The sequence below is a fragment of the Oryx dammah genome, unplaced genomic scaffold (assembly GCF_014754425.2).
Source record: "Oryx dammah isolate SB20612 unplaced genomic scaffold, SCBI_Odam_1.1 HiC_scaffold_8, whole genome shotgun sequence".
In the NCBI taxonomy this organism is placed as follows: Eukaryota; Metazoa; Chordata; class Mammalia; order Artiodactyla; family Bovidae; genus Oryx; species Oryx dammah.
In genome coordinates this window covers 15,394,069-15,414,953 of record NW_024070192.1, presented here as the reverse complement: position 1 = coordinate 15,414,953, position 20,885 = coordinate 15,394,069, and the positions used below count along the sequence as shown (strand labels likewise).

Below are 20,885 nucleotides of genomic sequence, written 5' to 3'. Positions count from 1 at the left end.
TCCAGCTTAGGGCACGTCGGTGGAGCCCAGAGAGATTGTGGGCATGACCAGAAAGAGAATTCTCCAGAAAATGAGGATACATTCTTTGGAGAGTGTAGGATGATGATTAGACAGGATCTCACTGACTGAGTTGGGAGAGAGGAGGGTGAGAGAGAGGGATGGAGGGCTTAACAGTAGGGGACCCTGCCCCCCTACCCCAGGAGCTGCGTTCCTCTGGCCCATGGGCTTCTCCCTGTCACTTGAGGCCTTGTTCCTCTACAGCTCTCAGAAGTCATCAACTGCCCCCTGCCTAGCACCTGACAGATGGGTGCGGCTGGGCGGGGAAGCAGCAAGATCATTCTTTACTGAAAAGGAAACAGGAGGACGACCGGGGAAGGGGCAGGCTTGGGGCACAGGCCAAGTCCAGTGGATATTCAGGACCTGGCTCAAAGGTCCTTTTTATGAGGATTTTACTTTGATTTCCAGCCGAATATTCAGATTTCCTTCACACCCCAGGCAGCAGCCCTCCTGCTCCCCAACCCCATCCACACCCCTACACCCCCTGTCTCCCAGAGGGCTTTTTTCCTCCAGCCTGCACCAGCTTGCTCCAGCCAACAGGTCCCTGGAGGTCTGCTTTGGCCAGAACTTTCAGGGTCCTTAGGGCCTTTATTATTTAAATGTTCCAAGATTGCCTCAGAATTGTGTCTTTTCTCTCCAACTAGACTGTAAGCTCCTTAAGGATGAGGACCTTGTCTTAGCCAGCCTGTGTGTTTTCTCAAACTCTCTCAGGACAAATAATAATCACTTAGTATGGTTTATAGGGCTTGAGAAGATGCATTCAGCTGAAAACTATGGGGAATTCCAAAAGTCGAACCATTTTTTTCCTTGCGCTGAACACCCAAGATAACGTAAGATAACAGATTAGTCTGTTTTGTTCAAAAAAGTACTTACTTCAAAGCATTGGCTCTCTTAAGTGATTTCCAGAATGATTTCCACAACCATGTCTCCTCTAATTGAGTTCCCAGCAAACTAAAGTAATAAAACTGAAAAAACTAGAGATTGTTCGACCAGGTCTGGCAGTGAAGAAAACACTGACGGTAGTGAAGCCAGATTCCTCTGACTTTGGGCAGTTTGTACCTCAGTATCTGCAACTGTAAAATGGGAATATTTGCATCCTGTTGAGTGATCGTGAAGTTTAGCAATAATGTAGGTAAATGGTCTAACTCAGTGTCTGGTGCTTATTAGCTGCTAAAAATGGTAACTGCTGCTTCTGCCATAAACAGTGATAATACCACCACCAATAATAATTGGAAATCTGAAGTCACTCCCCTGAGAGAACCAAATTTGACCAGAAATGTATTATTATGCAGGCTTTATAGGTTGAGAATAATTTATTCAGCACCCTTTATTCCTATGTAATTCTTGCTGATTCTCTTCTTTAATCCTATTATAAAATTCAAAAGACAAATAGCAACTCTTTTTATTGTAATTTGTTCAGCAAATGCCTTTTCTGTGTAATAATCCAAGAGCTCACAAAGATGAGTAAGACATTTTGGCCTAAAGATTATAATCTAACTTGGCTGCACCACTGACTTCTTCCCTGTGATACCCTTTAAGTTCTATGGAAAGCAAAGTCTTATGAAATATTCCTTCTTTTCCATTTGCACCTGCAGTTACAAATGAAGTGACCTAAGCTGCTTGCAGTGCAGGAGATCCGGGTTCAATCTGTAGGCTGGGAAGATCCCTGGAGAAGGGACTGGCTACCCACTCCAGTATTCTTGCCTGGAAAATTCCGTGGACAGAGGAGTCTGGCAGGCTACAGTCTGTGGGATCACAAAGAGCTGGACAGGCTAGCAGCACACAAAGTGCCTAGTTTGTTTGTATCAATACATGGATTCCAGTTCCTAATCACCTTACTCACATCCAAAGTGAACAAAACCTCAGGCCATGGGGGCCTTTCTAAGATGATCTTCATGATAGCATGCTGCTGCTGCTAAGTCACTTCAGTTGTGTTCAACTCTGTGCAACCCCATAGACGGCAGCGCACTAGGCTCCCCCGTCCCTGGGATTCTCCAGGCAAGAACACTGGAGTGGGTTGCCATTTCCTTCTCCAATGCATGAAAGTGAAAAGTGAAAGCGAAGCCGGTCAGTCGTGTCCGACTCTTAGCGACCCCATGGACTGCAGCCTACCAGGCTCCTCCATCCATGGGATTTTCCAGGCAAGAGTACTGGAGTGGGCTGCCATTGCCTTCTCCGAGGAGGGGCGCAATCATGATAAAATCAAGTCCCATACCCACTGGATGGGCAACCCAAAAACTGAGAAACACTAGTATCACAGAAGTTCTCCCACTGTTGTGAAGGTTCTGAGCCCCATGTCAGGCTTTCCAGCCTGAAGATCTAGCAAAGGGACTAGGAATCCCCAGGGAATCTCTCTGTAAAAAGTTAGCAGGATTTGATTGCAGGACTTCCACAGGACCAGGGGAAACAGTCTCCACTCTTGGAGGCCACACAGAAAATTTTGTGTGCACTAAGACTCAGAGAAGAAGCAGTGTGACCCCACAGGAGACTGAACCATACCTACCTGCTGGTGTTGGAGGGTCTTCTGCAGAGGCATGGGTTGGCAGCGGCTCACCTCAGGGACAAAGGCACTGGCCACAGCAATCATAGGAAGTACCCTTTGGCATGAGCTGTCCTGGAGGTCACCATTAGCTCTACCATATAGCCTGCAGATTCCAGGGATGGGTTGCCTCAGATCAAAAAACTAACAGGGAGGGAACGCAGACTTACCCATCAGCAGACAAGCTGATTAAAGTTTTACTGAGCACAGCCCTGCCCTCCAGAGTAAGACTGAGTTCTACATACCACCAGTTCCTCATATCAGGAAGCTTGCACAAGCCTCTTAGATAGCCTCATCTACCAGAAGCAAGAAGAACTATAATCCTGCAGCCTCCAGAATGAAAATCACAGAAATGGAAAGGTAAAAGATTATGTCCCAGATGAAGGAACAAGATAAAACCCCAGAAAAACAATAAAGTAGAGACAGGCAACCTTCCAGAAAAAGAATTCAGAATAATGATAATGAAGATGATCTGGGATCTTGGGAAAAATAATGGAGTCAAATATTGAGAAGATGCAAGAAACATTTCATAAAGACCTGGAAGAACTAAAAAAGAAACAAATAGATGAACAATACACTAGAAGGAATTTCAATAGCAGGATAACTGAGGGAAAGACAGAATGGTGGAAGTCAATACTGCAGAATGGAATCAAGAAAAAAATGAAATGAAGACAGCCTAAGAGACCTCTGGGATAACATTAGAAACACCAACATTTTCTTTATAGGGAATGGCAACCCCCTCCAGTGTTCTTGTCTGGAGAACCCCAGGGATGACGGAGCCTGGTGGGCTGCTGTCTATGGGATCGCACAGAGTCGGACACAACTGAAGCGACTTAGCAGCAGCAGCAGCAGCAGGACAAGAGAGAGAGGATCTGAGAAGATATTTGAAGATATAATAGCTGAAAACTTCACTAACATGAGAAAGGAAATAGAAATTAACAAGTCCAGGAAACTCAGAGAGTCCCAGGCAGGATAGACTGAAGCAGGAACACACTGAAACACATACTAATCAAATTGACAAAAATTAAAAACAAAGATAAGATGTTAAAAGTAACAAGGGAAAATGATAAGTAACATACAAGGGTTAGCCCAGAAGGTTAACAGCTGATTTCTCAGCAGAAACTCTGTAAGCTAGAAGGGAATGGCATGATATATTTAAAGCAATGAAACAGAAGAAACTACAACCAAGAATATTCTACCCAGTGTAGATTTGATGGAGAAGTCAAAAGCTTTAAAAGTGAACAGAATTCAGCACCTTCAAGTCAACTTTACAACAAATGCTGAAGAAACTTCTCTAGGCAGGAAACACAGGAGAAGGAAAAGACCTACAAAAACAACCACCCGCCCCCACCAAGGCCCCTGACGACTGAGACCCGAGTCCATTTAGTGGCCCATGTTAATTCCACGCATCTGGTCATCCTTTAACTCCTCACATCACTGTATGAAGCGAAGTGAAGTCGCTCAGTGGTGTCCTACTCTTTGCGATCCCACGGACAGTAGCCTACCAGGCTCCTCCCTCCATGGAATTCTCCAGGCAAGAACACTGGAGTGGCTTGCCATTTCCTTCTCCAGGAAGGAGACACAGGTCTGGATAGACACAGTTCTGGAGAGACAAAGTGAAAAAGAAAGGTGGAGAGAGAAGTACAATTCCTGAACCTGTACCCCTCCCCACTTTAATGCCCAGTGCCTAGGACTGTGCCCGAGAGATGCCTTTTGAAAAGGTCTTAGTGCTCCTTTTGGATCATGGGCAGAATTACAGCTTAACTGCAAGAGCCGATGTTGCCCTGGTGGAACAGGCAGCCTTCTGTACAGTCACAAATAATAGGCCGTGTCTGTTTGCTGGTCTGAGTGAGCTGGGAAATGTGTGTTGTCTCACATCCCCAGAGGAGATCTTAATGAAAGCTTAATTATGGACCATAAATGTGTTTTATTTAGGGACCCAGGAGGTGGGATTTTTTGATTTGGAGAGATGTAGGGCCTAATAAGTAGTCAGGAAAGAAAACATAAACAGTGGCCGAGGCCTTTCATTTGTCCCTCCCCGGTGTGGTCCTGAACCGGCTCTCACATCCAGCGTGGACGCCCCCCACCCAGTTCTGTCCCTGATGCCCTGTCCCCTCTCGGGGCCAGCTCCAGGACTACGATCGGACACAGAGGGGCCTGCTGGGTTTCTGGCGGTTATGAGCCAAACTGTGCCAGACACAGGTGTGAAGAAATCAAACGAGTCTCGAGAGAGAGAGAGACTGAGAGAGGAAGGATGGGATTTTATTGGTCGCTCACTCCTTTAAGTGCTAGGAGAAGGCTAGTGAAGTGGCCGCAGCTGTCTGGGCTTCCTGCGCCCCCGACGCACCACACTGGCCAGCCGTGGGCCCCCCTCTTGTCTACCTGCCCTCCGGAAGTTTGAGGTTCCCCCGCTTCTCTTCGGCTCCACTGTGCTGTGTGCCCTGCCGAGGGCCACTTACCACACCAGGTAAATTTTACTGGGCCGTCGGGGGCCGGTCAGGCATAGCACAGGGGTCTCGATGGGCCTGGGGCTGGAGACGGGGAAGTAGCACAGGGTGGCTGGAGACTCGGGCATGGGGCTCGGGGAGGAAGGAGAGGGGCTCAGGAAGGGGGGAAAGCGGGCTGGAGGGAGGGGTGGTGGGGTGCCCTGGCCCGCCGGTGGGGAGGCGGGTGGCAGTAGTGGCAGGAGGAGGCAGCAGTAATTGGTATTGGGCTGCGGGACAGGGGAGAAAGCAAAGACGGAGCAGTAAGGGGAATATTCAACACAGAACAGCGGGTGCTCACTGCTGTCACCTGCACGAAAGAAAAAGAGCGGTCAGGAGGTAACACTTGCCGGGGGAAAGGACATTCAAAAGGCTGAGAACGAATCAAAACCCAAACATCGTTCTTGAGGGGTGGATGGCATCTCCAAGTGCCCGACTCCTGCCCGGGAGGCGCCTGGCTCGGGTCTCAGAGTCGCTGAAGAGTTAAGCAGGGCAGTGACCTCACCATCACCCCCCTTTCCGGCCACTGGTCTCCGGCGTCCCCGACAGATGCAGGAAAGTTCTTCCCCACTAAGTTCCCATGTGGAAGCTCACGGGCCCTTCTCCTCTCCCACAGCCAGTCTAATTAGCTGTTCTGGCAGCAACATATGGTGGTCTGCGGGGTCTCACTTAGGTAAGCCTCTCCCCCCGATCTTCCAGCTGCCCACCCCGGTTGGGAGGTTGTGGTCATGCCCTAATCTGGCCTTTCTGTTGCAGAGGGGAGGCTTGGGGGAAAAGAGAAAGGAGCAGAGAGATCCTGGTGGGCTCACGGGCAGGGAGAGGGAGCAAGCAGGAAGAAGCAGGTGGACAGGAGGGAGGGGTCCAGGTGAAGTTAATGATTTGTTTGCTAACCTCACACTCAATCTGCCAGCCTTGCTGGAGGCAGAATATGGGCGCCTGATGGAGTCACGATCCAGAGAGACCCCCCTCAGGCAGGACATATCTCTCTGCTCTGGCGCTCAGCGAGCTGGGTCACCTTGGATTGACGGCTTACCGCCTCAGAACCTGTTTCCTTGCCTGCAAAATGAGAGAGGTGTTCTCTCTAGCCCTGTTCCTGCCAGGGTGGTCCTGAGACCACAGCAGTGTGGCTGTCACCTGGCAGCTGCTTAGAAATGCCGACTTCCTGCCCACTCAAACCTACCGAATCATAACCGGCAGTTTATTGAGGTTCCCAGGTATTTCTGGAGAATTTTAAAGTTTGAGAAGCAAGGCTACGAGACAGTGGCCCAAACTTATGATGAGAATCACCTGTAGAGCTTGTTAAAAAACCAGCTTTGCGGCCCCTTCATTGGAGAGACATGCTCTGAGTCAGGACAGGCCCCAGGTGTGTGTGTTTTATTAAGGACCTCCCTGGCTATTCTTAGCAACAGAGGAGTTTGGGAAATGCTGCGGTTGAACTTGGTTCCAAAGCTGAGACGCCATTGTTGGAGCCATTACCTATAATGGAGGACTCTAATCCTTAAGCACTTGAAAGTGCTGTAGGAGCTTACCCACCCATTTCCAAAGGCCTCTCTTGGCTCCTGGGTGGCTCCTACTTCTTGGAACCTTTCTCTGTAGTTGTCTTTTCCTTCCTTCCTCAACTGTTCTTGGACCTTCTCTCTCATTACTCCATCCACTCTCTCAGGGAAGACACTCTTGTGGTTTCAGTCACCTCTTACTCACTGCAGGCCCTTGGCTTCCTCCTGGTGGCCAGGAGTCCTCTGCTGAGCAGCAGACCTGGGTAACCAGGTGCTTCCTGGCATCTCCTGGCCTGACCAGGATGTTCCTGAAGACAACAGCTACAGAATAAGCCTTGCCTTCTCCTTGATTTCTCAGCCGCTGTTGGCCTAGTTTTCTGGGCCAGAAATCCAAGATCTCTCGGATTCCTCCTTTTTCCTTTTCCCCATTCCTGACCCTTACCAAATTCTGCCAGGTTTACTTCTTTAAACTTACTTTCATCCTTCTGGCCCAGACCCTCTCCCTCTGCTTTTGCTCCAGGTCAAGCCCTTTTCAGGTCTCTCTGGGGCCACTGCAGTTGTGGGTAGTCTGGTCTTTTGGCTTCTGTCTGCCCTCACCCTTCTTGCCAACCCCCTTCCCTGGTCACGGTCAGCTGCTAACAATGCTGATCTGGTGGCGTCCTTTCCTTGCTCAGCCCGCTGCTCCAGCACCTCCAGCATGACATTCAGGGTGCTCGGGAGCCGGGTCCTTGCTTACCTGGAGGGCACCAACTTTACACTTCCTAACTTGTAGCCTGATCCTGACCCAGAGTTTCTCAAACTCAATCTGTGCACACAAATCTCCCAGAGAGCCTGTTACATGCGGGAGCCTGTTAAGGCTGGGCTGGAGTTCTTGCATTTTTAACAAGTTCTCAGGTGATGCCCCTGTTCCTTGTCTGGAGATACTGTGAGCCCCTAGCCTCGCTGTAGTTCCTCCATGTCTGTCTGTCTGTCTGTCCTCTCTCTCCTCCCTCTTCCTCGTCCTCTCTTCCACACCTTTGTGTCTTCAGCACCTCTGCTGGGTGCACCTTTCCTGCTTTAATCTCCTGTGCTCATTTGCTCAGTCCTGTCTGCCTCTTTGCAACCCCACGGACTGTAGGTTGCCAGGCTCCTCTGTCTATGGAACTTTCCAGGCAAGAATACTGGAGTGGGTTTCCCTTTCCTTCTCCAGGGGATCTTCCTGACCCAGGGGTTGAACCCGTGTCTCCTGCACTGGCAGGCATGTTCTTTACCCCTAGCCAGCTGGGAAGCCACCTTCCTCCTCTGGCCCTGGCTAAATCCCCTCCTTCAGGATTTTTTGCCCCACAGGCCCCTCCCAACACATCCTTAGAACTTTCCTTGGCCAGGGTGTGCTGGTACCCCACCCTCCCACTAGGCTGGGAGCCCCTGGAAGGCAGGTCCTGTGTGCTTGATTCTTGTATCCCCAGTATTTATGTGGTGCCTGGCAGATAAGCAGGCAGTAAGTGAATAGTGAAGTGCTGAATGAATGCATGATGGGCAGTAAAACCAAGGCTCCTTGTGCCACGTGCTCTAAGATGGTGGGGAGCAAGTTGAATGTGTTGCTAATATCCCATAGGTCCTGGGAGTATAGATGGATGACTTTATTGATAATCAAAGAGTTAAACATTTTAAATAATCAACTTATGACCTGTCACATCTCAAACTAAAATATCTTTGGTTGAGCTATTCTCTTACAGAGAGGCTAACCTGGGAGTGGCCTATGGGGTTGGGAGCAGACTTCATAAGTAGAGGGGGTCTTTGGGATGAACCTTTACCTAAAGCCCAGTCTATACCCAGGATTTTAGTCCTCACGTCTACCTTGTGGTATTGGTAACCACTCCATTTTACTGATGAGAAAACTGAGATTGCAGAAGTTGCCAGTTTATATTTATAGGGTGAAGTAGACCAGAAATCTGAACCAGGACCTCAAATTCTGGGCTCTGTGATACCTGCACCCCTCATTTAGGAGCATGACCATACATGGACTGAGAATTAGGCTTCAGTCTATAAATATAGGAGCATTTGCTATGTCAGTTGTTTTCTAACTTGGGCAGACAGCTTGGAAAGTTGTTGGACGCCGCTGGACTTGCCTGGAAACCCATTCATCATGGCCTCTCAGGGAATCTTCAACAGAACTGACTTGCCAGGTAAGTTATGAAGATTTGGGATTTGCCCTCAAATTTCTCTTCCTGGCTGCTCTTCAAGTGAATATTTCCCAATCCAAAAGAGACCACAGTTGTCTCAGAGGTATACCTCTTAAAATATGAGTTTGCTGCTTTTTCTTAGTTTTGGTCTCCATCATAAGCCCACTCTTAGGCTGACTAGGTCTTGCTACTCCTACAAATCTGTATCTGGGTAATGACTAACACTGAACTCAATAAGAAGTGAGGAGAATATCAGAACATTTGGCTCTGTTTTAAAGGGCAAGATTTTGGAAGCAGGCTCACCGGACTCCATCCAGATCACTTTTCCTGGCATATAACGAGAGGGACTGTGCCGGGGCTTCAGGTGAGAGGAGAGGGCAGGCAAGGGCTTTTACTTCCTATGAGCCTAACACTGGGGGTCAGGAGTGTCTTAGGACTCTGGGTGTCAGACCCCCACAGCACAATGGCCTTTGGATGGCTCTACATGTCCTGGAAAGGAGAGGCGGCTCCTGTCCAAGTCAGGACAGGCTGGGAGGTGTTCTGGGAACAGGCAGGAGTCCAGGAGCCTGTGGCCCCCACAGCTCCGTGCACTCAGTGGGCCTGCTGTCTGCTCTGCTTCCCACTGGTTCATACAGGTCAATGGAAGGACTCAGATCCTGGGTACAGACTGGGCCTTAGGTAAAGGTTAATCCCCAAGCCTCCTCCCTCTGCTTCTGAAAGAAGAATATGTTAACTGGGCCAGGCTTATTTCTCACTCCACATCCATGTTCACCTTGATCATGAAATAGGATTTCTAAATCTATTGCATGTCAGACCCAGCTGAGTCTTGACTCGCTGCCTGAGTTTTTCATGTCTTTTTGGAGGGAAAGCAAATCTCTGGCTTGGTGAATGCTTTCTGATTGTTCATCTTTTTCCATTTGCTGTTTTGCTTTGAAAATTCAGGGTGTAGTAAAAGTGTCTGTGCCTGTGTTTGTGTTAGGTGTTTAAAAGTACAACTCTGATTTTTGGTAAGCGAAAGAAGACTGAGGAGGGGGGAGGAGTTAACATAAAGACAGAAAACAAAATTTTCTAGTCCATTCTCCTTATTGAATAAAGCTCTTGTGTGCAGCATACCTTAGTGAAGTGAAAGTGAAAATCACTCAGTTGTGTTTGAGTCTTTGTGACCCCATGGACTATACGGTCCCTGGAATTCTGCAGCCAGAATACTGGAGTGGGTAACCTTTCCCTTCTCCAGGGGAGCTTCCCAGCCCAGGGATCAAACCCAGGTCTCCCACATTGCAGGCAGATTCTTTAACCAGCTGAGCCACAAGGGAAGCCCAAGGATGTTGGAGTGGGTAGCCTATGCCTTCTCTAGGGGATCTTCCCGACCCAGGAATTAAACTGGGGTCTTTGGCATTGCAGGCGGATTCTTTACCAACTGAGCTATCATAAGTGAGCTATCATATATGAGCTATGGTGCTGGAGGCTGTTCTAATGGTTGAGAATATGTTTTATCATTGAATCCTCATGGCTGTGCTAGCAGGTAGGATCTGTTCTGACTCCCAGGCTCTGCCATTTTACAGATGAGGAAAGTGAGGCACAGAGAAGTTACTTCTCAGAGGGACACAGCAAATGAGAAACAGGGCCCAGATGCTAATCGAAGCATTTTGTCGCTAAGGCACTTGCCCACAACTGCATGGAGACAGGGGACAAGGAGAATCATAAGCCAACTCATTTAGAAGCAGTTCCATGGAATATATGAATTAATTTAACATGCATGAATTCCTTCTAACAGAGTGTGAAGTACAATGAAAATCTGAGACCTTCTTGGCTATAAATCTATTAGTAGCAGGTACTGGTGGTTCCTCTCTTGTAAATAGCCGTTTTAGGGGTTCCAGATGATACTTCACATATAAGAATTATAATGGAATATCACTACATAGGTTTGCATATCAGTCAAGCCACATTCCCCAGCTGAATTATTTTTTCCAGGAAAAGTGTGGCATAACACAGTATGGAATATTAGCCTGTTGAGCAAAGGAATTCCACTGTCTTAATGGAATTAGTTTTGCGTAGAACTCAGGTCTGACATGGCAAGTTTTGGTAACTCGCTGCAATCTTTGGGTGGCCCCCAAAATGCTTTAGAAAATTACTTCCCTACGGAGGTGAAGGAAAGCAGGAGCCTGTGAGTCTATCCACCGAACTGGATGGAGGTGTCCTAGAAACTTTAGGTCCCCACACCTCTTTTGCTACTGCTGCTGCTGCTAAGTCGCTTCAGTTGTGTCAGACTCTGTGCAACCCCATAGACGGCAGCCTGCCAGGCTCCCCCATCCCTGGGATTCTCTAGGCAAGAACACTGGAGTGGGTTGCCATTGCCTTCTCCAATGCATGAAAGTGAAAAGTGAAAGTGAAGTCGCTCAGTCGTGTCTGACTCTTCGCGACCCCATGGACTGCAGCCTACCAGGCTCCTCCATCCATGGGATTTTCCAGGCAAGAGTACTGGAGTGGGGTGCCATACAGCAGGGTATTTATCAGAATGTTCTGAGTTGTCACCACCACTGGACTCAACTTTGCCTGAGTAAACTCAGCTTAAGTTATTGCCTTGTCCATGGGCTCTCATTTCACTGGACTGATAAAGGGATTCTGTGGGTGAGACTATACATGTAAAACGAGTGGATCCCAATACACCAAGACTCTACCTTTAGTTTACCCAATTAACCCAATTTGCTATAGTAACTAACATCAATCAGCAGGGTTTTTATGCTCCCTGGATGGCTGGGCCACAGTGGTCCTGCTCATGGTTGCATAGAGCTTGGACACAATCTAGAGCTATAATGTGATAATAAAGCTGGTGTTTTAAAATTTATTTATTGTATTATTATTTTTAAGCTGGTGGATTTTTTTTTTAATCAAGGTGGTTTTTAAAGGCTTTTACTCCAAGTATTGCTTGCTTAGTCACTAATAGTGTCCAACTCTTTGCGACCCTTGGGACTGTAGCCCTCCAGGCTCCTCTGTGGGATTTTTCAGGCAAGAATACTGGATTGGGTTGCCCTTTCTTTCTCCAGGGGATCTTCTGACCCAAGGATTGAACCCATGTCTCCTCCATGGCAGGCAGATTCTCTACCTGCTGAGCCATTGGGGAAGTAACATCTCTTATTTGGTGAAATAATTATCCTTCTGCCAACTTGGCTCTCTTGTCTATACCTTGGTGCTTTCCAGTCTAGTGATTCCTCAAATTTGAGGTTTTATAGAATGGAAAGTGAGTTAATTTTCCTTTCCTGTAAGTGTTGTAAGTTCCATATGGAGTTCGCTCAGTTGGAAGAACATCTGTGTTAATCAGACAAACTAAACATGGAATGGGCCTGAACTGTCCATTTGAATGATTTATCTCTGCAAAGGACAAAACACAGCATGCAAATGGCTACCCAGTTTTAGCAAGAAGGCTAAAAATTATAATGAGTGACTACAGTTCCATTATTTAAACTTAAATTCAGTTTTTAAAAAGACATCCTCAGTTCGATCCATGATAGCATATATTTGAAATATTTGAGGAGTGATCTTATCTGCCCTATTTCATTCTTAAACAGTTGAATTAAAAACCTAATTCCTACTAAAACACTTCAAAATGAGCAGTTGTTAACTAGGAAGAAACATGAGGTCACTTCTAAGCATGAGATAGGTTTGCCATTCTCAGAGAAGGAGATGTGGGCAAATTTTAATGATGGAGCCTAAGACAGTCAGAGGCAAGAAGAACATCAGTGAGCAGGTGACCAAACTTCTTCCACACACTTATATTACAATGGAGAAGCCTGCTCACACATCTATTTTCAGCCAATAGAAAGGTAGGAAAGATGCTCTGGGTTACAGAGCATCGACCAATATCTGTGGTTATAGCATCAGGAGCGGTAATAATGTCCACTGCTACTGGTGGGTCTCTCCCCACCACCCTCAGCCAGAACTAGAATTTTTGCTTGCCCCAGGCGGTGGTGAATCCAGAGGAGTTGTGAAGAGACTCTTAATTGGGTGGGGTGTTAAGCCATGTTTATCCTCCCTTCACCCATTCATTGTACCTTTTGCTTTTAAAGCACCAAAGGTAAAAGAAAATTTGGCCAATTAAATAGGAAAAGGAGTTGGGGCTTTGCCTGAAAGGCATCATTTCAGAGGTCAATTTTTTCCCCCAACTTCATTAAAGCTATAAAATATGCCTAATTAATCTGAGAGCTGCCATTGTCTAAAAATGTATCCAGACTTAACTGGATGGGTGGTTGCAGAACAGGAGCTATTTAGGATTAGAAAGTCATTGTGCTTTTAAACAAATTGCATGCTATTTACGAATTTTTGGGCAGTTAATCTGGATCGTTTCCATTCCACTGCAAGCAGAAGACAGCCATTTCTGCCTGGCTATCCCAACTTCCACATCAGTTCCCCAGAGGAATCAAGTTTGTCCTACAGATGTTGGCTCTAATGGAGATGAGCCTGAGGGACTCTAAACTTCCGGCTGCATTTATACCCTCTCTGGATACTATTAAGTCGCTCCTGCCTGAAGCAGAGGACGGGTCTTTGCTTCAAAGGCAGCTAAAGAGTGAATTATTTACCAAACTGCACAAAGGGGAGGATTTATCAAGCCCCCCCCCCTTTTTCCCCCCAGAGAGGACAACTGCAGAACTAGAAGACTTTATTACTCTCTTTCTCGGCAGTAAATTATGCCATTCAGATGCATTTGAAAGCTTCCCTTCATGCTCTGTATTGAGTCATAAAACTTGATACCTGGGGCCAAATGCCTTTATCCTCCTAGAAGGGTGACGAAGGTGAAAGGGCAGCCATTCTAAGCTGGTGCTACACAAAGACAGTGAGTGGGCAGAATGCGTGGGCAGTGGAGACCCTTACTCTGCCTACTTCACGCCTCTTCAACCTGATGTTCTCCGAAATGAATCTGATCACTAGCAGAAGATCATCAAACCCTCCAAAACCTGAATGAGCCACATGAAAAACACTGGGCTGTCATCAGACCACCTATCTGATTGTTGTCCTTGGTGTGATGCTAGACTTAAAAAAGCTTGTGAATTTCAAAACCAAACAGAAAACCGTCACTCACCTTTTAGATTTTGTGAATTTCAATAAACCCACCACTCACCTTTTAGATTTTGTGAATTTCAATAAACCTGCCACTCACCTGGAGGGGGTTTGCTGGGACCCGCTTTCTCTAATTTCTTGGGAGTCATGGTACTCTTATGTTTCTGCTTGACTGAGGTTTGGTCAATTGCCGGAAGTCTAGAATCGGTCTTACAAGCAGAACTTGCGGCAGATAATCTTGGTTCAACTTGAGCATCCTCATCACCAGAACTCTACCGAAAATGAAAGGTCAGATCTGAGTATCAGTGATCAATAGGTCCTCTTTGCTGGGCAGAGGAAAAAGAGACAAGCCAAATGCAGCAACCTCTCAGCAGAGATATCGGAGTGTCCTGCCAACTCAATGTGCCCTTTTCGCCAGTCAGATTTTCATGGACTGGGTGTAGCAATTTAGAAATAATAGCAAAGTTAATGAGTCTATTTGGTATGACATTATGAAAAGAATGAATTCCTGACCCTTAAGTAATTGGATGACCAGTAAACAGCTCATGTTAAAAGCTGCATATGAAAGCATCCATGCATTTAAACTTCTTGATATTTGTTATTTGAACTACTTCAGGGTGGGTGAGGAAGAACCATTCCTTACGTTAATCATATAGTTGACAATGAAAAGGAAATTTAGAGACATGTGTTGGGACTGAATAAATGAGACCTCAGTTTAATACTCTGAATTATCGAGTGCAACATAAGACAGATTAATCTTTTAAGAAAGATTCTACTTGTCAGTCTTCTGCAAAGAAGTCAGTATAAACCTATGCATGGACAAATCATGACTCACGTGGTGTCAGAATATCTTAACCCAGCCTTACAGATGCAATGAAATCTCCCTGCAGTGCTGGAGACCTGGGTTCGATCCCTGGGTTGGGAAGATCCCCTGGAGAAGGGAATGGCTACCCACTCCAGTATTCTTGCCTGAGAATTCCATGGACAGAGAAGCCTGGCGGGCTATAGTCCAAGGGGTGGCAAAAGAATTGGACATGACTGAGCAATTATCATACTTTGCCACACTTAGAGTGAAAACAACATACATAATTAGGAGAAACTTGGTCTTGAAGGTGATTTAAGTCCTGCCTTACGGTCTTAGGTCCTGGTGTTCATATGATTTGGTAGGTGATATGCTCCATGGCAAATCAAAGCATTGCCTCCCCTCCTCCCAGGGAAAGGGTCACTAAATACTCTTGCATTGCACAATGGTCTGTACTGGCAAGTCCTCTGAAAACGTATTCCTCTGTTGACACAGAGTGCTAAATTAATGCCCCCCATGCCTCTCCAGTAGTGGCAATTTGTATTGATCTTGCTCCCTGTTCTCGCTGACAGTTGTGGCATTTTCATTTCAAGCCACCTGACTCAGGAAAATACTCTGAATAGCTTTGAATTATTGGGTGCAACGTAAGACAAACTCAGCTCTCCAAAAAGTCCCCTACCTGTCAGTCTTCCATAGGGAAGTCAGTACAAATCTACAGGTGGACAGATCATTCTTCTCTGGATTATAAATCATGTTTGGTAACTTAGAGCCTGGCGACAGCCTTCCAACAAATAATTATTGTTTTTCTCTGCATTTTCAGAAAACAGACCACCCTCAGATAAAGGGACGAGGAGGAGGAAAGGACATAATGAGTTGCTTGTTCTCCCTTTTCCCTTGTGAATCTGAAATTTAATAGAAGTCCTTGATAATGATTCTGAAATGTCAAGGATGAAACATGAGGTCATTTCTGGGCATGAGATAGGCTTCCCATTCTCAGAGAAGGAGATGTGGGCAGGTTTTAATGATGGTGCCTAAGACGGTCATAGGCAAGAAGAACATCAGTGAGCATGTGACCAAACTTCCACACACTTACATTAGTGAATGGAGAGGCCTGCTCATACGTCTATTTTCAGCCAATGGAAAGGTAGGAAAGATGCTCTGGGCTAAGACGACCAATATCCATGGTTACAGCATCAAGAGCAGTTAGTAGTGTCCACTGCTACTGGTGGGTCTCTCCCCATCACCCTCAGCCAGAATGAGAATTTTTGCTTGCCCCAGGCAGTGGTGAATCCAGAGGAGTTGGTGAAGAGACTCTTAATTGGGCGGGGTGTTAAGCCATGTTTATCCTTCCTTCACCCTTTCATTTGTACCCAACGTGAAAGAAAGTTTGGCCAATTAAACCATGCCTAAAAGAGTTGGACACAACTTGGCAATTAAGCAACAAACAACAAGAAAATTATGTTTGGAATCATGCACTTGCCTTTCAAATACATCTTTCTCTGGTTCCTGGTTCTATCAACCTGACTTCCAGTTGGGAATCCGTCTTTTTTTTTTTTTTTAACTTTTTATTTTATATTGGAATATAGCTGATAGTTTCAGGTGGACAGCAAAGGAACTCAGTCATACATATTACGAGTATGATAATCACTCTTAGGTCCAGAGATTACAGCTGAAAGTGAGTGTTTTGTCAGCTGGAAACTAAATCCACAATGGAAAGAACTAGAATACTTATAAAGGCACTACTGGGTCTTTTCCTGCTTGCTCCATTGACTAATCTTAAGCCAATCACTTCAACATTTTGTGTCCTCATTTGGGTCTTGTCACGTACTCAGCCATTCTCATGCATCCTCTCTCCTGAAAGCCCATTATATTATTCAAGGAGGGTGAGCCTTGGGTGAAAGAAGTTGTAGTAACTCATTCTGGCAATAAAATGTAATATTAATATATAAGACTCTGTAGCCCAGCATCCTGGGAGTGAATCCTCGCTGTTACACATAGTGACTGTGTGACATAGTGTTAGTTTTAGTGAGTTCATCTCTTTGCCTCTCAGATTTTCTCGTCTGTGAACAATAGTGCCTTCCTTTTGGTGGTTCTGTGAGGATGAAATGAGTTAGGATATGTCTGTTGCACTCAGAACACTGCCAGGCGCTGAGGAAGTGCCGTGTACGTGATGGCTTTTGAAATTAGCCGTTCATGTTAAGCAATTTAAACAATTAACTAGCTAACTACTGAACATTAACTGCTTGCTGTTGAAACCAAAACCGTAACCTCTGAGAAATTCTGGTGGATTTTCACATATTTCAAAGAGCAACGGACAGCAGGGTGGGGCAAGTCCTACACTCGACTCTTGATTTCTTCCAAAGATTGTGACATAAGTAGCCAGTTGACATTTATCTAGCCTTAAGAAAAATATGGTACAATTTCCCTTTCAGACAATAAAGCTCTAATGGAAAATATTTAGCATTTAAAGATTATCAGATGATGATAATTAAATTATACTGATTTAAAGCTGATTTTAAAACAATGTCTCCTCCTCTTGCAAGTTTAAAGACCAATTACAATTTTCACTTCTTCTCCCTTATGTTCCTATGTTGAAATGTCACATGGAGGTGGAGGCAACAGCACATTGCTATTCCTTTAAGAGAAAGAAAACTAGCTCTGTCTTTCAAAATCAAAGCCTGAAACATGAAACAAAAACAAACAAAACTGGAAAGCCTAGACTATATAATACATGTGCAGACATTAGATTCTCTCTTGGTAGTCTGAAAAGAGTCCTAAGAAAGCCATGTTAACTAAAGAAACTATTGTTGAAATTAATTTGTATATAGGGTATTATGATTTTTGTAATTAACATTTTTCAAAGATTCCCCAGGTTGCTCTTTGGGCATTGTCCATAATAAAGTTGAGATATTACCTTAGAGCTAGAATCTCTCAAAAGTTCAGAAAGGGGCTTCCCTGGTGATCCAGTGGCTAAGATTCCATGCTCCCAATGCTGGGGGCCTGGGTTCAATCCCTGGTCAGAGAACTAGATCTCATATGCTGCAACTAAGACCCATCACAGCCAAATACATAAATAATACAAAAAAATTTAATCAAACCAATTTAAAAAAGAAAAAAAGTTCAGAGACAAACTCATACAGGAAAAAGAAGGAATTTACCTTAGGGTATGTACGTGGCGCTGGGCACTGAAGTAGGATTTTGAAACATTATAATGGTTCTGGTTAGACCTTCTGGAAGGTGGAGACCCAAGAATTGGGAAGTGGGATACATTTTCCCAGGGATGTGAGAGTGACTAGATCTTTAGACAAGGACCTACTGATGCTGAGTCTGAAACGGCAGGGTGACATTGAACAGAGATGATCAGAAGGGCAAGGAGACAGAAGTCGTCAGGAACAGAAAGGATCAAGTCATTTTCCAGCTCTTGCCTGATGGCTCATTTCCAAGACCTAAGGAGCTGGTTCTCAACCGGTATGCCACCACCTCCCTCCCTCCCTCCCTCCCATTGCTGAATTCTGATTGATGTGTGCAAATCCCATTGCAGCCACGTGTCGTGTGATGGATGGAAGGCTGAGCTGAGTGGATCTTATGACCTAGTGTGGAGATCAGCACATGACTTGCTGTGAGTAAGAAAACAGGCAAAGAGCAGTGTCAGGCTGATGCCAGAGAAAGCCAGGGTGCTCATTACATTTGAAATGAAGCATTCTCACGAAATGGTGAAAGAGGAGGATCAAGGTCACGAAACTCGACACTCAAACAGTAATGATACGGGAAGGGTGGCCAGGGGACTGTGGGTGCAAACGTGTGTCTTCTGAGTGTTGTCCTCAAAGTCCACGTTCCTACTGTGCCTCAAACACAAAAACTGCCTTTGAAAATTGAGGGCAGCTTGCATAAATATAGCACTGGCCAAGAAGTGCATTCCGGTTTTTCTATTACGTCATACGGGAAACCCCAGATGAACTTTTTGGCCAAGCCAATAGCATTCGGGACAGGATGGGTACCTTTATGAATTCAAGAAATATAAAGTTAGTAGGTTCTATGCAGTCTCATAAAGCTGGCTAAATGTTTTCTTTTCTCGGGGGGGATGGTGGCGGAAAACTGTCAGGGCAGCAATCCCTGGGTTGGGAAGATCCCCTGGAGAAGGGAATTGCAACTCACTTCAGTATTTTTGCCTGGAACATCCCATGGACAGAGGACCCCAGTGGGCTACAGTCCATGGGGTCGTAAGAGTCAGACACGACTTAACAGCTAAACCACCACCAAGGGCAGCAAAGTGCTTCCCATGTGCAGGACGATTTTGAAATTGCTTACCAGGATTGTAAACTTGAACAACAGTAAAGAATAGATTAGTAATTTTGCGGGGGTGGGATTTGGACTTGGGTACCACTCACCTAAATCCCACCGCTTCTTCACCCCGTTTGTGTCTCCCACCTGAAGACATGGCTGCCAGGTGGGGTTGGATGAGATCAGACTCAGCAGGAGAAGCTTTTGGGAGTCAGCTGGGCTGTCATGTACCTGAATTTCATGAGCCGCTGTCTCTGCCAAAGACAGCTATAGAGAAAATGCTCCTGTCTGCCACTTTTTCTCTGATTCTCATGCTAGCAAGTTGGAATGAACCCCTCTGAGACACTGACCTGAGCGCAACAGTGGCCTTAGGGGTTAACGTCTTCATAATCTCTGATCACCTTTGGGGCTACTCTCCGAAGGAGAGGCATTGTGGGTCTTTAGTAGAACCTGCTTCTTGTTTACGAGACATCCCTCTGGGGAAGGGCCTCTGGGTGAAAGCTTTGCAAGCTACTGAAATGGCAAACGTGACCTGTTTTATGAAACTTGCTAGTATTTCTTAAACCCAACTGAATCCCTCATGTGCTTCAGAAATCATGGTTGGTTTACATGGGTGGTAACCATACATTTTCATGCTTGGGGGACAAGCAAATGTAGTATTCTCTGAGATGGAGTTCTGTGTGGTGGGCAGTGAGTGAGGAAGTGGCATGTGGCCAGGAAATTGTTGGATTTTAAAAATTTGCACACTCCAGTATAGTGTTGTGTAGCACGCTGAGACTGCCCTCTGTGAGAGGAGCATCTGAAGAACGTGAAAGATGGTCTTTAAGTGGAGGTCATCCATGAAAATACCTCCTACTCGAAACAATAAGTCAAAACATCTAATTGAAAAGCATTATATGTACCTACTGTGTCTTCAGCCCCCACATACAAGTAAGGCGCTTGCAGTGTGGGTGTTGCTCAGTCATGTCCAGCTCTTTGCAACTCCATGGACTGCCAGGCTCTTCAGCCCATGGGATCTCCCAGGCAAGAATACTGGAGTAGGTTGCCATTTCCTCCTCCAGGGGACCTTCCCGACCCAGGGACTGAACCTGCATCTCTTCTATCTCTTGCATTGGCAGGTGGGTTCTTTCCCACTGCTCCATCTGGGAAGCCTGTGCTTGCAATGGGAGAGGAGCAATACTAGCCATACTAGCAAAACTATGTTAAGTGATAAACTGGGTGGTACCAATTCTAAGTTTCAGAGGCATTCACAGCAAAAAAAAAAAAAAAAGCGAGAAGTTAAGGGATGCTTCATGGAGGAGGTGGTATTTTCTAGGCGGTATTTGCTATGAAAGACTGACAGGAACTGGCTTTGGCTGGAGTCAGCACAGGAGCCAAGGTGTGGATGGAATGACACACGTGGTGTGATTCTCAGTGAGGCACGTGGCCAGAACGGAGGGCGTGGGGAAGAGAGGTAAGAAATACAGCTGGCTGGCACAGTCCCCCACACATCGTGGGGGTCTCTGAGATTCAAGCAAAGGATGGAGAATCAATGCATTGGAGAATAGGGTCTAACTAAAGGTTTCTGAGTTGAAAGCTGTCATTTTAATGTGGTATTTGTGGTATTTAAGATTAGCTTGTATGTTTCTTTCAGGGAGAAAAAAATGAAGCATCCAGCCAATTTGCCAGTGAAATGATGTTTTTGTAGTTTTAATGGCTTATTTTCATAAAATGTAAGTCTTTTCTTTATTGCAAGAAAAATGCATGTTCATAATGGAAAACTAAAGACAAAGAGAGAAATTTTAAAGCATTCAAAGCTCCATTAACCTTGGAATAAAAACTGCAGATCGCTTGGTCTGTGTTGTTTCAGAGCCCTTTTTAATGACTCTGTTGGAGACTGCTAGCTTTCCACTGAAATCCCTGCTCAAGCGATGAGATCCCACAGCTGGGATGTGCCGTCCACCCTGAACTCATTGACTCAGTTTCCCCTGCAACAAGGTGTTGCCCTGGGAGGAAAGGCTCCCTGATGGGGTG

At 45.9% G+C, this 20,885-nt stretch overlaps 1 protein-coding gene across 1 annotated transcript in view; it reads right to left on the bottom strand.

The window, feature by feature from the left end:
- Positions 1–20,885, bottom strand: part of MARCHF10 (membrane associated ring-CH-type finger 10) — an 89,074-nt gene that overhangs the window by 34,043 nt on the left and 34,146 nt on the right. Inside the window, exon 3 of the mRNA XM_040245033.1 lies at positions 13,890–14,061. Coding sequence (XP_040100967.1) covers positions 13,890–14,061 — 172 coding nt within the window. The remainder of the gene's footprint in view (positions 1–13,889; positions 14,062–20,885) is intronic.